Source organism: Trachurus japonicus, chromosome 21 (genome assembly GCF_045865225.1).
Source record: "Trachurus japonicus isolate A0001 chromosome 21, Traja_1.0".
NCBI classification, from domain to species: domain Eukaryota; kingdom Metazoa; phylum Chordata; class Actinopteri; order Carangiformes; family Carangidae; genus Trachurus; species Trachurus japonicus.
In genome coordinates this window covers 17,484,387-17,498,781 of record NC_140927.1, presented here as the reverse complement: position 1 = coordinate 17,498,781, position 14,395 = coordinate 17,484,387, and the positions used below count along the sequence as shown (strand labels likewise).

The 14,395-nt window shown below is 39.9% G+C and overlaps 1 protein-coding gene across 2 annotated transcripts in view; it reads right to left on the bottom strand.

Moving 5' to 3' along the window:
* Window positions 1-344: 344 nt before the first annotated feature.
* Window positions 345-14,395, bottom strand: part of rapgef4a (Rap guanine nucleotide exchange factor 4a) — a 36,623-nt gene continuing 22,572 nt past the window's right edge. The window contains exons 6-31 of one of the 2 annotated variants that reach the window (XM_085764521.1): window positions 13,614-13,678; window positions 12,496-12,546; window positions 12,266-12,372; window positions 11,313-11,434; window positions 11,027-11,210; window positions 10,844-10,928; window positions 10,349-10,409; window positions 10,166-10,242; window positions 9,918-10,064; window positions 9,099-9,214; window positions 7,737-7,822; window positions 7,282-7,360; window positions 7,017-7,167; window positions 5,501-5,589; window positions 5,247-5,277; window positions 5,072-5,150; window positions 4,573-4,719; window positions 2,968-3,065; window positions 2,535-2,660; window positions 2,164-2,342; window positions 1,963-2,053; window positions 1,827-1,877; window positions 1,502-1,589; window positions 1,313-1,377; window positions 1,181-1,235; window positions 345-1,085 (exon numbers count right to left, since the gene is read on the bottom strand). In XM_085764521.1, coding sequence (XP_085620647.1) covers window positions 958-1,085; window positions 1,181-1,235; window positions 1,313-1,377; window positions 1,502-1,589; window positions 1,827-1,877; window positions 1,963-2,053; window positions 2,164-2,342; window positions 2,535-2,660; window positions 2,968-3,065; window positions 4,573-4,719; window positions 5,072-5,150; window positions 5,247-5,277; window positions 5,501-5,589; window positions 7,017-7,167; window positions 7,282-7,360; window positions 7,737-7,822; window positions 9,099-9,214; window positions 9,918-10,064; window positions 10,166-10,242; window positions 10,349-10,409; window positions 10,844-10,928; window positions 11,027-11,210; window positions 11,313-11,434; window positions 12,266-12,372; window positions 12,496-12,546; window positions 13,614-13,678 — 2,558 coding nt within the window. In that variant the 3' untranslated portion in view covers window positions 345-957. The remainder of the gene's footprint in view (window positions 1,086-1,180; window positions 1,236-1,312; window positions 1,378-1,501; window positions 1,590-1,826; window positions 1,878-1,962; window positions 2,054-2,163; window positions 2,343-2,534; window positions 2,661-2,967; window positions 3,066-4,572; window positions 4,720-5,071; window positions 5,151-5,246; window positions 5,278-5,500; window positions 5,590-7,016; window positions 7,168-7,281; window positions 7,361-7,736; window positions 7,823-9,098; window positions 9,215-9,917; window positions 10,065-10,165; window positions 10,243-10,348; window positions 10,410-10,843; window positions 10,929-11,026; window positions 11,211-11,312; window positions 11,435-12,265; window positions 12,373-12,495; window positions 12,547-13,613; window positions 13,679-14,395) is intronic. The other variant, XM_085764522.1, reaches the window with a different exon arrangement.

Sequence of the window (14,395 nt, the reverse complement as noted above, 5' to 3'; positions counted from 1 at the left end):
GTACAGGTCCCCCGCTTCATCCAGTTTGTATGTTTCTTTTTGCAACTCTGAACAGATTCCTATTTCTTGTCTGAAAATGAAGCTGCAAATATGTGTTTTTATTATGCTGTTTGTTCTCATTGATTTTATGTTTGGTTTACTTTTAACTTGTCACGGAATTTAATGCTAGGGATTTATTTTGTTAAGCATGTTCAAACCTGTTTTTAAAAGAGTATGTCATGCCGTACCATACCAATAATGGTGAGAGGGAATATTTATATTCAATTTGTACCTGGTAACTGCATGCGTTAATGTACAGACCCATGTTTACTGTATGATGAATTATAGACTACTACTGGCACAAATACATCTAAAATATTTAATATTTACAGCACACAAAAAATTTCCGGACATTCAGACAAAGATAAATGTGTTTACGTAAATAGAAAGTCAAACAATCATAATCTTTTGCATGCTGATGTCAGAATAAATACATAACAAACACATAGGAATCTCACAAACTTAAATATGTATAAATATTGTTTGATACAAAAGCTATGAAACAACTGAATATCAGGAATATAATTGAGACTTTGCATTTTTAAAGCATCAGCATCACATAGTGTTTACATCTGAAATGTTACACAATAATCTGATGAATGAGACCCCCCCCCCCCCCCCACACAAAAAAAAAACATCTTTCAAATGTCTCTCGTTTAAGTTGGAGATTATGATATCTGCAGCACAGTGATATGAGAGGTACTTCACCCGCCAACAATTACTGTTGTCAAAATATCACAAATTACTGTAATAAAAGGCTTCACAAGTCAGGCAATGGCATCTGAGACAATGTCTCATTACATGATACGTCATTAGTGCCTCCATGTGATCGTCTGTAATGGAGTAGATTCATCAATGTAAGAACACATCATGTAGTGAAGCAGCATCCGAGTGTAACACTTCTGTCCCTGAGTGGGTTCAAGACCTGCGAGGCTCAAGTCTGTGTGAGAGCTGGGTTAGCGTCCTTTGGTTGTCGATCACGTTGAGCTGGCGAACGTAAGCCTGAACCTCTGGATGGTTCTTGCTGGTCAGAGATGAATCTGGACCTAATTACACAGGGATGGAAAGTGTTGCAGAAAAATTGGGTCAAATCATGAGGAAAAATGTCTCGTCTTTATCGGAAGATCAACTGGGAACTTACTGAATGGCTGGCTCCTACAGAATCTCACTATCTTCACCGTGTTGGCTATCATTCGCTGAAAGACAAAGGGCTATATAATCAGCAATCGATATCAGGGATAAAGATAAAAGATCTGCACCTTTAGAGCCTCACCATTTTTTCAAAATTGACCAAACTATCGATAAATGTCTTGTTGCCATCGTGAGTGAATGTCATATCTGAAAAAAAAAAAAAAAAAGGGCGAGTAAGGTTAGAGCAAAAGGCATATCAGTTTTTTAAGAAAAGCACAAAACAATGATGTCACATTAAAAATAAATGGTCATCAAATGAAATGGCGCTGACCTTTGATCAGCAGCGGCATGAAGGGAATGATGGGAGGCTCCAGCTTGGCAACTGTCAGTCGGTATGCTCTGTGGTTCCTGGACGGGTCCTGTGGAAAAGGTCACACTGTTCTGAGATCTGTCATTGCTGCTATGTTAAACGCATCCATCACAGTCCTCCTGGCCAAAGTGGATGCTGCTAAATCCACACTCAACTGCAGTGACCAGCTGACAGTGCAACAATCCTGATGATTTCTTACTCGGCGTTTGTTTGGACTAAAAAGAAAACCAATAGCAGATGGAGAAAATGTATGCCTTGGAGTAGAAAATTAGTCATTTCTGCTCACCATCAAGTTTTCAAATTCACTGTAAAACTTCTTAAATTTGCTGGGAAGTTTCTGTGGACACAAATAACAGGGGAGGTTAACGCATTACTCTCTAATAAAGACTAATTTAGAGGAGATCGAGTTGACATATACCCACCTCCCAGGTCTGACTCAGCCTGCTCACTGCTGGGTTACTCAGGCCCATTATCACGGCAAAGAAGGTGTTTAGATTCCTGTACTCCTTACAGCTTTGACAGTAAACATGAAAAAGTAGGAGAAGGGAGCAAATAAACAACAGTGCAATCAGGGTCAAATTAAATATAGATGAGAATGGACAGTGGAAACGAGGTGCACTCACTGGGCTGCGATCTTGATGAACTTCTTGAGAAGTTGCACCCGCTTGCTCAGCTGGGAACACATGCACATCTCAGTGATAACCCAAAACTGAATTTCATTGAACCTTCTCAGGAACAGGTCCAGGTTCACGGTGGTTTTCTTGAGGTTTTGCCTCCCAAATGTGTGATAGATGAGTTCAAGCTGTAAAATACCAAAGAAAAACACAACTGATCTTCTTGTGAATAGAAAAGCAGATTAACCAAACACAGCCAAACTAATTAAACTCTTATTTATGTTATACCAGTGCAACAAGTCTTTAATTACTTGTCAACCAAGCTTGACAAGGAATTAGTGAATAAGTTCTGCTGAAAACACCCGGTCTCTCACTTATACCTCATGTACACAGTGGAAAAGCTCCCAGTCATAGGCGGTCATATGGTAAGCCACATCCTTAGAGCTCATCAGTTCGAAGGTTGCCAGTGAACCTGTAGAGGGACCTTCCTGCTCAGGTAAAGGGGTCTAAAAACAGAGAAAACACTGTTGTTAATTGTTGTTTATATTTTACAATTATGTAATTTACTGTTTTGGGAATTCTGGTTTTGAAATGTAAAAAAAACAAATCAACAGAAACACGTGTTGATGAGTCAAAACAGAGCAAATGTTGAACAGAAGTTAACAAAACAACATAAAAATAGGTGGGAAATTATTTAAAATGTTCATTTATATGGCTGCCACAACCTCTGCATTCACTGGATTTCTCAAAAGGTACTGTAGGTGGCTGTGAAAAGCATGGAAAACCTGTGTGTTTTCTGAGACTTTAACGCACCAGAGAATCCAGCTGGTCCCTTCTGCAGGCAAACAGTCGACCATTTATGCTGAGAGTGGAAAACACGGAAACATCGTTGGGCTTGAAGATCACTTTCTCTGCAAGAAGAAAACAACATAACACATCAGGGTCGTAAAATTATTATTATTTGTTATTGTTGTTTTCTGGAAAATGCTGCTCGCCATTCATCTAATGCAAAGTCCTTCATGGCTCAGCCTGACATTATTTTTTCATAATGCCCAGTGGAGGAAGTCTACTGACTTCAGTGGTCATGTGACTTTTCTTTGATTTGTGGTTTTTAATAAAATGTCTTCACAACTACTGCTCGGAACTGCCGTAACATTTGGTCGTCATTTGGTCTTTGTGCCAATGTCAGGTTATTGCATTACTATGTCTTTGTCTGAAACTGCTTTTTCACCTCGAAAAATACTCAGAATCTCAGTGTGGAAAAATCTTTTTACAGAATACGCTTCAAGCCTTTGCAGAGCTAATAACACTGAGGGAGGATGACAGTATGGGACAATACCCCATTTTCATTGAAGCTGCCTTGCAGCAATGGTCACTTGAACTCATAACCTCTGACACTAAGAGCCGTCCCCTAACACATGGAGCTAATTGGCCAGAGGTAAGAACTGGTGTGTGGCTTCACAAATGGACTCAGGCAGTCACCAGGGTGACAGCAGTTGTCAAGGCAGATTTCAAAAATTGTCAAAACGTCAAAAATTTTGTTACCAAGAGAAAAATCTGATAGAAATTGCATCTTGACAGCATGGAAATGTTGGTCACTTGTTTTTTAACAATAAGTGTTTTCCTCCATAAGTGAAAATCTGATGTTTAAAAACACCATTCTTACATTGACTCCAGTTGTTCACATAAGAGCCGAATTCAAAACATTTTCAAAAATTCAGGTTTTTTTAAGAAGATTGAAAATGTTTATAGCAAGAATTTGCTGGTATAATGTTTACAGTACTACAGTGTTTACAGTCAAATGTTTTCATGCACTGTTGGCTCAATTTCTCAAACATCAAAACCCCATGTGGTATTTTTGTGGAGGGCAGTCTGAAGATGTAGTGCAGTAAATTTGGTGTCAATTGAGTAAAAATTGTGGGAGGAAAATGGCTTAATAAGTTTTACAGTTTATGAAAAAAACAGGGATGGACTTCATATTTTTTTACTGGATTTAATCGTACAAAAGTTTCTGAAGTATTAGGGACTACATTTTGGCGAAAGAAAAAAATCAGAGCAGCAGAGAGCAGCTTCTGCTTTGTTCTTGTTTACTTGCAGGTGGTATGTGAATGATGAGTGCAGGTCCAGTGTGGACAAGTACTGTAAGAGCTGCAATAGTGCAGAGACAAAGGAAAATCTCTGCAGTAAGGAGAAGCCAACAGCCACATGTTGAATGTTATGGGAAAAACTGAGCTCAGTTTTTTTTTTCTCAAGCTGTTTTAAAGGCCATTCTTTAGCACCTACTGTTCACAGTCAGCAAACCCACAGCAACGGGCGGTTTGATTCCCACTAAATCAGCCTGGGATTAATTAGTTTAACACCCTGCTTTGGCTCTCCCTTGTGCCGTCTTGGTTAACATGTAGCTGCCGCTGATCTCACCTCCTGCCGAACTGAGGCCGACCAGGAGCAGGTCCTCTGCTGACCCCAGTTTGTCAGCCACAGCACCGATGACCTCCCTGACTGAGGTGGCCACTGGGGCTCGGATTGTGGTGTAGGTATGGTCGCAGCAGTAGACTTTGAACAGAACTGGAGTCGGGATTCAGAACAAAAATAGAGATCGTCAGTGGTGTGTCAAGCTCCACATGTTAATTCAGTATGTGTCACCAGGAACCGATTGGAAAACAAAAAATATTCAATCAGCATCTGTCACCATTGCCAAATCAAATTTGTTACACCAAGTCTCTGAGTCAAGGAGTGAAAATATCTGTGTTGATACATCCACTACATAGCAGTGGTCATTCCTGCTGCTGCTTTAAATGTACAGAAACAATACCCACTCCAACACAAGTGTTTGTCTGATTAGGACCAAGGTAAAAGGAACCCACAATAGGTTTGATATGGCAACATTAAACTTCTGGGAGACGCGTCCTTTACTTACTTTCGTCATTACTCTTAATGGGCTGACGTTTCTGAAGCTTGTCATCTCCCATACTGAACTGCCTCAGTAGGATTTTGTGCTGTGACAAAGTGCAAAGAGTTCAGAAGTGTGAACATTACAATAAAAAAAAAAGTCCATCATATTTTATTTGAAAGTAAAAGCACTGGCCTCATACCTTTTTCAGTGAGACTCTGGCATCATCAGAGCTGCAACATGAGAAAAATAAGCCAAACTTAAACCCAAGGTTCTGTTGAACCAACCATGTTACAATAACATGGGGAGGGAAAATATTCACAAATATTGAGGATTCAAGGGGGTCATGGTGAGTACAAAATATTAGGAATGCAAATTGGGATTAAGGTAATTTTCATCCAACTTAATCCTCCACCATGAAAAAAGAAGAAAAGAAAAAACAAAGTCATAACTTACTTGCGCTTTACAATTCTCTCAAGCTCCGTTACCTGATCCCTGAGGGCTGGAATCGCTTTGGCATCATTAGATACCGCCATGAGAAACTCCTGCAAAAGAGAACCGTTAAAGACATTTCAGAAGTAGTAAAAACTGCTTTGGTGTATCTATGTGTCAGGAATCTTGTATTTACCTTTACTGCTGTTAAATAAAACTATTACCTGTCACAAAATGACCATCAAAATGTATTGCATAAATCCCTAATTTATCAGGCAGCACATACACATTCAGGGGTCAGATTAGAGACAAAAACATGGTCTAATTGCCAAGGAAGTATAATTTTTAGTCTCCAAACTAAAGGGACAGGAAAAGTAACACAAAAATAGCCAGACCTAGCTCTGCTCTTTATTTTCATGAGATAAATGTATAACAAGTGTCCATTTACTTCTAGTAACTGACAATATAATATACGTGGTCCTGATCAAAATGCATTTGTATTTATTTACATGACTCTTTAACATGCTTGAAATTAAGTGACATAATTGTGCAATTAAAAGTACATCAATGTGTGTGTGTCTTCTGACTATTTTTGGGTTTGTCTCATTACCAGTTGTACTTCTTGTTGTCTAAAAATACGTATGTTACAGCTTTTATAATAAAAATAATTTAACTCACTGGCCTTTTTTAACCATATGTCACTTCACCTTACGACTAACTGATTTCCTAGAGAGGACACACCTTCTGACTTTGTGCATTGTTACTGTACATGTTGCTGGTCTGTAAATTTTAATGCAAAAACCTAAAATACAAATAAATATCAATAATTTAAATTTTTGACTGAGAAAGGTACTTTAATTCATTGTGTATGGGAATGTCCCAAACTGGTAACTTTTTGGAAAATGGTTGTTCACACTCTAAGTAAAATTACAGGTATTCAGGTACCCTGTGTAGCAAAACTTTGTATTTTAGGGATATACCCAGATTGCTTTTCTGTTAATGTGTAAGACTCTGATCAACTTTGGCCTCCTGCAGGCCAGGAAGATGGTTGCTTTGTCTTGGAGAGACACTGAAATATCATCTACACAATCTTGGATTAGAGAGATGGCAATGTATGTTACACTAGAAAAGCTATCTTATGTAATCAGGGGTAAAGTACAAGAATTTGAAGAAGTGTGGGCGCCCTTAATGGACTTTCTCAAGCAACAATAGATTATATTTATCTGTAGAGCTATTCTGTGTGTGACAATTTTATTTTATTTTATCTTATTCTATTTTATTTATTATTGTTATTATTTTATGTATGTATGTTTGTGTGCGTGTTTATCTTTTCTGTATGTATGTGTATGCAGCGAGGTTCACCTGCATCTCATTGTGCAACTTGTGTGGCATATGTCAATGTGCTTTGTATGTTCTTATTGGAAATTAATAAAAACATTGTTAAAAAAAAAAAAAAATCAATAATTTACTCTACATTGATTATCAAACATGGCTGCCGTTGCTACTGGTGTCATATGAGCTGTCCTATCTAAAAGCTGACCTCTAGGAAGGTCACCAAATCCCCCTCCTCCTGCAGGTGATCTGCGTGCACTGTGGCCCACTGCTTCGCCAGGCGGATCACCCTGCGCTTGTTGTTTAGCATGTAATCCAGCTTTTCCTGTTCGGAGCCCTGCAAGGCCTGGGCATGATAGGTGCGCAGCAGTTAAGGATCAAAACAATGTAGTTGAACTAGTTGTAACTGTTTTGGTTTTCTTATGACAATTAAAAAAAACAAAACATTAGTAAGCAGCCTTCTGAAAGGATATTGGGCCATCAAAACTGGACACAGTCGACTGTTTGGGATGAAGACACAGTGCATGAGGACAAAGTCGTCTAAGGCTGAGTCTGTGACAATAAAAGAGAGAGAGGGGCTCATGTCAAACCCCTGTGATGCCAGAGTAAGGGCAGATCAAAGAGTGTCCAGAGCCCTGAACCACATGGCCCTGTCTCTGTCACCTCTGCAGGAAAAGGAAAACCATATGTATCCACACAAGCGGGAGTAATTAGATCAGCTCTGTGATGTGTGGCTAATTAAAGATGAGAACAAACAGGTCAGTGCAGAGCAGCAGGGCAGAGGACAGAGGCTGAGCCGGGGAGAGCAGAGGAGACAGTAAATACACCGCATGGAAGGAAACCCTTCATAGCAAATGGTTGTCATATTGATAGATTATATTAGATGGCACTAATATTGCCGTACTGAATTTTTTATACTGCGCTGTACCTGACTCTGTGAATTGAGAATCCAACCGCATCATTTCGAGGAGGTGCTCCAAAATCTTCTCCGGCGTCCCCGACATTACCTTGTATCTGGAGCAACACAGAATAAAACACACCCTTCACTAATCAAGAAACACTGGCTCTTAATGCTTAATGACACGGCTATGGCCCTCGACCGATTTGTGTTACTTGAACATGTGTCTGTGATTGCTTCATTTGATAACAATCCTATTTACAATCACAGAGTTCTTGGCCGGCGTGAAGATTGAGGGGAGACCAGGCTAAGAGCTGTCAGAGAAGCCACGAAAAAAGGAAAAAAAAGGTGGGTGGCATCTTCTTTGTGAAGGAGAATCAACACAATCCAGCCTCAGCTGTTTTCATTACTTGATAGCAGCAACACAAGAGCGAGCTACACAAGCGGTGTTGTGCCTTCCCCACTTGTGGGGGAGAGCGCGGTCTTGACACTCTCATGTGTGAGGAGCGGAGCTGATTAGAGGGTGACCCCGGACGAGTAATTGTGACTTGCCAGGCCTTCTTGTCCCCTTAAGAGCTAGACCATCATTACCATTAATGTGTTTCTCCATATTACTGCAACTGTTGAGCAGTGACAGATGCCTCTATTGAGATAACACTTGTTGGCTGCAGTTCACAGGATTGCTCTGTGCGTCTGCTGTCTGTGCCATTAGGAAACATTTTCATTTGCTTCCAGTGTCCTCCAGGGAGTTGCACTGTTTTTAGGGATTATATTCTGTTTGTTTTTTTTGTTGTTGTTCAGATATCCTTTGAAAAGACTAAAACCTACTATCTGAAAATAAATCAAAGAAAAACAAGAAACTAAAGCACTTCTAAATCTAATCCGTTTAACTTGAGATCAATCCATCCATCCACTTATCTGTGATTCAACCCCAAACCGTCATCACTGCTCCACTGTGCTGTCCTTATCCTCAGCTAACTAAGCTTATTTTCTCATGCTAACAGGTTGATTAAGATCTCTATCTATCTATCTATCTATCTATCTATCTATCTATCTATCTATCTATCTATCTATCTATCTATCTATCTATCTCTCTCTATATATATATATATATATATATATATATAAAAACTTCTCAGGATAATGAGATAGAATTTCAAAAGTTCACAGGATGAATGGTAAACTTAAAGATGAGTGTGGTTCATTTGATCACACCAGAATTTAGGCCTCAAGATCAACAACAGCAACAAGAGGAGACACTTTTCAGACAAAGAAATTATTGTTTCTGTTTTAACTACGACTCCATTTAGTTCAACAAACAACTGCCAGGTGAATGTACACTGTGATGTACACCTGTTCAGCAGAGAGCAGCACAGTGGTGGGAACATTTACTTGTAATGTGAGGACGAGGTTCCCTGGGCGGAGGTTCGACTGCTGCTGAGACTCTTCTCTAACACCAGAACGTCCTGACCGTGCTCCTTCAGACGCACAGTGTTGGCCTCAACGTCCTAAACATATACACAAACACACAAACACGAAACACAGAAATCACGCAATTTCAGAGTCCTGAACTGTGTAGATGATGTTTGAGTTGATCGTGACAGTTAAACAATATGATATAGCCATGATAATCACAATATTTACAATGAACTGAAGGATTGTGTGTAAGTTCTATCTGATTGTGTGAAGTGGACATGAGCGGTCTCTTTGGCAGCCAAGTGAAAATGACATGTCAGACTGAACGCAGAGTTTACTCCATTACGCTATCACCAATCATCTTTAAATTGCATAGATTTGAGCCTCGCCGCTCTGAATCGGAACTAGCTGTAATTGTTGCTACTGCAGATATAGTGGCATAACACTGGGCAGATCAGCTGGAGCATGACTCTGTTGATCGTAATAATTCAAAGAAATGCTGAATTAATTTTCTAGCAGGTAATTTATGATGGTGTTAAAGCTCCCACATGAAAGTTTTTTACGCAAACAAGTTTCTATCCACAGCTAAATCAGCCTTTTATCTCTTGTTTTAAGTGACATGCATCATTGTAAAAAAAAAAAATTGTATTTATTGCAATGAAAAAGCTTAAGGGTGCAGAGGACTGGTATGGTTGCCCAAAGGCTGCTTTATTGAGTTTTCACCAACAGAGGGCAGTAGTGCTTTTTTGCTGTTTCTGTAATACTATCAGTTGATGTTGTTGAACAGAAACTCACTCTCAAAATCCTGTTGAAGTCCTCCTTGTCTACTCTCAGGAAGTGACAGTTGTCCTCTCGCAGGACAATGGAAGCAGCACGGGGGGCGTCGTTGACAAGTGCCAGCTTCCCAAAGTCGTCTCCTTCATGGAGCGTGCAGACAACACCCTGAGGAGAACAGCATGCTCATCCGTTACAACCACTCATCAACACACTTATCTTGAAGCACTGACACATTCTTAGGATGTTTATTTTGAAGAAACACCTACTTTTCCATAGATGACGACGTTGACTGAGCCCTTCAGAATAATATACCACGATGTGCCCTCCTCCCCTTGATTGAACACTGATAAAATAAAGTGTCATCTGGTATTTGTTGGCTTACTATTGACTCTGTTATGCATCTATGAATTAATTACACACAACAGTTTTTTTTTAATTGAAATACTTACACACTGTCCCTGCCTTTGCATGAGACTCAAAGATGAGCACTCCTGCCAGCTCTCTCTTCACCTGGGCAAGCAGGGGAGAAGATAAAAGACAAGAAGAGCGATATTAAAACACATTTGTTTTACTTACTGGTACAACAGGGAGCAACCAAAAAGAGTACAAGTGCAAATAGAAAGTTTTACTTTTCTGCTATTCAGTACCCACTCATGTAAAATAGATTTTCCAAAATCAAATCTGAGTAATATTATCCATAAAAAAGGGACACAGTTTCCAGAAATTCACAAAATACTTGTTTTTAAATTTGAATTAATTGCAGCAGCAGTGACACACAATTGACTTTACCTGCAAAACATTTCCCCAAACATTTATAAAGACTGTCCATGATGAAAAACATATACATAAAGTGCGTGTTTGTATTCTCGGATCTTTTCCTTGATTTGTCACCACCCCCTGAAATCTGACAAAGAAGGAGTGAGGGGCTGAGCATTTCTACTCACAGTGGTGGACAGATGAGATAAGGCCTTTATGTGGAGCAGCTCTTCATAAATGATCTCTAAATCATCCGCTGTTCTTTCGGATGGACTGGAAAACGGGAAACACATAAACAAACTCATACCAGCATCTCACTGATTCACTTTATTAAATGATGCTCTCGAGGGTTCTGCTTTTAAAAGCCTTACTGTTTCCTCAGGATCATCCTCATGTGGGCGTCAGGTCCAATCTGTGAGAGGAGGAGCAGGGTGTCCTGCAGCTCCTCTTGGCTCTCCTGTCTCTGCTCCTCACTGGGCACAGGGGCGTCCTCCTGTTCATCGTCCAGGAAGCGGTAGAAGAGGTACTTGTCCTGGAAGCTGAGCTCCTGGTCCACTGCGTCACAATGACAACAGGCAACAAGGCTTAGATTTAAAATCTCTGGCTCACACACGTGGCCGACATGTGCACGGACGCAGGCACCACGCTGTGTCTCACCATGGTTGAGAACACCTTCCTCCAGCAGCGCCTGCCACATGCCCACAGCCTGAACGCGAGAGTGGACGCATGAGCTCTGCTGCATTTGCCAGTCGACCAACTCTGTCCCGACACAACACTGCCTAGGAGAGAAACACGTTATTATTAGTCATGTATTATCGAATATTGGTTCATTCTCTGTTTGGGACTCAGTTAAATCAGTTCCATTTTTGTTTTTTTCCTATTCTTCGTCTTCTAAACAGGTTGAAGAGCTTTTATGTTTCTCTCACAGTATAAACTGTGTATAAATGGAATTAATCTCATCAAAATAATGCACAAAAAATAAAAGGATTTGATCATGCAATGAGATATTATTAAGCAGCCCACCCAAATATGAGTATACAACAAAGGAATATGCACTTGGCAGCAACACAACCAAACATAACCTTCACCTTCAGGTATAAACTGATTTGGACACTGAGGTTTTACAATAAGCTGTAAAGACAACACTGACATGTAGTATGATAACATTATCATTTATTTGGAGGCATGTTTGTGTCTATCTGAGGAGTGTAAGTCAGATATTCACTCTTCTTCAGCTCTGCTTTGTGAAAAATGACTGTGGCAGGTAGCAAACAGTGGGTTTTGATAAATGTTTTGAGAGCTGCTAGCTGTGTCTGAAAACGATGCAGATGAGAAGTGAGAGATTCAACCAAAACAGTACATTTGTGAGACCAAAACAGTAAGCTGGAGGAGGGACTGCGGAGCTTGAAGAAAGGTCAGGTGGTGATTCTCTAGGTGGTGTGAAATGTTTAAGAATAATCAATAAGAAAATAAAAGAGTTGAAGCATCATCAAATGTGTGTATGTGAAAAAGTAAAATAAATATGTAATATTAATATATAAAAGGGATGGGGGGGACCAAAGGCTAAATGCAATCTCTCCCAAATCATTTGCATTAAAATGTCCACCAACCTGTATGTTTTCAGGTGGTACTTCCTGTCTCTGATCATGTGAGGCGCCCTGGACAGGATGATGTCACGGATAATCTTCCCAGCTCGCAAGATCTTCTCCGAGGGCACCTGCACAGTAGGACTGGAGTCAAATCACAGCACAATAGAGTCCTACTGAGCACATGCACCACCTTACAGTAAATAGCAATGATCGACATCGATCTACAAACAGAAGGTCACTGGGTTTACTACCTGAGAAATGCATTTGGGGTGGGGTTTGGCTGGACTTTCAATGAATGACTTCTGCAAAATAAAATAAAACATAAATAAGTCGAACTAAAATAAAACACTTCATGGATGACAATGACATTGACAGAAAACTTAACATCACAGGAACTGGGTGAAATTAAAGGGTTGTTGATGCCAAACACAGCAGTCCAGTAATTGGAAAATAAAGACATCAGGGAAACAACATGTCAGACAAGTCAAGGTAAATAACGGGTGTTTTTCCCCTCACCGTGGGCCGCAGGATGTCTTCCTCAGCGCTCGGTTTACATTATGTGTTTATTACCTGTCAATTTTAATTGAACTCACGGCTTTCTATAATGCTCCTGAGTTAAAATAATAGTATGTTCCCAGAGTCTTGACTGATGCATTCAAGTGCGTAAATGGGACACAGATATTGTGTTGTGCGTGTTTTTCCCCCCACTGGGACCACAGGGTGGGCTGCAGGGTTGTGACATTTAAAATGCATTGTGCATGCCTCAGTGAGCATCGTTAACTCATGCATTTATGTGAAGGCTTTAAAGCCTCATCATTTATTCACAAAAATATTAGTCCACTCAGTAGCCAAAGACGCTGGGCTTTCATAGTTATAATTTATATGTTAAAAGTAAATTCAAGCTGTTTGTTACATAACAGAACAATCTGGTAGCCATGCTGTGACCTTAGGAACAAAACAGGGAGCACCATAAATCTACTGTAGTGCCACGTTATCAACCCAGTGGCCAGGAAACAAAAACAGGAGAAAGGTGGGGCAGGAACTTCTGGATGGAGACAAGGACTCCAGCCACCTTGTTATATTTAGACCAACTTTAAGCAAACTTCACATCCCGCGCTTATTTCCAAACTCTGCTGAAGAGGCCACGAACACTAAAGGATGCTGTTACGTCACGTAAAATAGAAGCAATGACAAAATGAGTTAGAGCAGAGATTTAATCTCTAAAATTTCCAATGACACCCTTCAAGATAGGAACCAGGCCAACAGCCACTCTCCGTCTTTCATAACATGTGGTAACACTACATTAGATAAAGTTAGCCTGTAATAAATAATCAGTGTGTGTCAAGTTGTTGAGTGTCGGAGGAATTACCTTATTCTGGTGTTTGGAGACCGAAACAATCGAGTTGTTGCTTATGTTCTCTTTGTCCGGCGTTTCTGGATGGGGAAAAAAACAGAGAATATATTGCAGTACATTACAAGAAAAGCGACTCGAAGAGATAGAGAGAGAGAGAGAGAGAGAGAGAGAGAGAGAGAGAGAGAGAGAGAGAGAGAGAGAGAGAGAGAAAACATTACTATCAATGAGAAGTGTGTCAGCAGCTTGTCCCATTTTTATTCAAACCTCCTCTATGTAACTCTAACAAATAGTCCAACAGATCCCCTGCAGGGCCTCGTGATGAAGGGGAAAAAAAGTTCAACTCTCACTTTTAAAACTGAGAAGAAGATTCAGCAGTTTCATACAGAGAAATAAAGGTCACCAGAGCAAATAAATAAACAAGCTGCATCTAACCTGCCATAAAAAAGCTGATTTAATCCTTGAAAATGAATTTCAGGAAGACCCATCTTAAAGAACAGCTCCTCTTTAACACCTCCAACACACCAACATGTCTCAGTAGGGTTTTCTTATTGCATCATTTCACTTCTTTACCTCATTTCCCTGCACATTGAATAGATGGAGTACTTCTCTGTCTCCCACTATGCTGAAGCTTCGGCGCTGTGCTCACTTGTAAGATGTTTTGGATAAAAGCTTCTGCCATATTAATCGATGTAATGTAAATTCAAATAGATGTAAATAGACAACAACAAAATCATGTTTTACTGTACATTTAAATATATTCTAGATAACTTTAAAGCAATGAAATAGATGCAAAACAC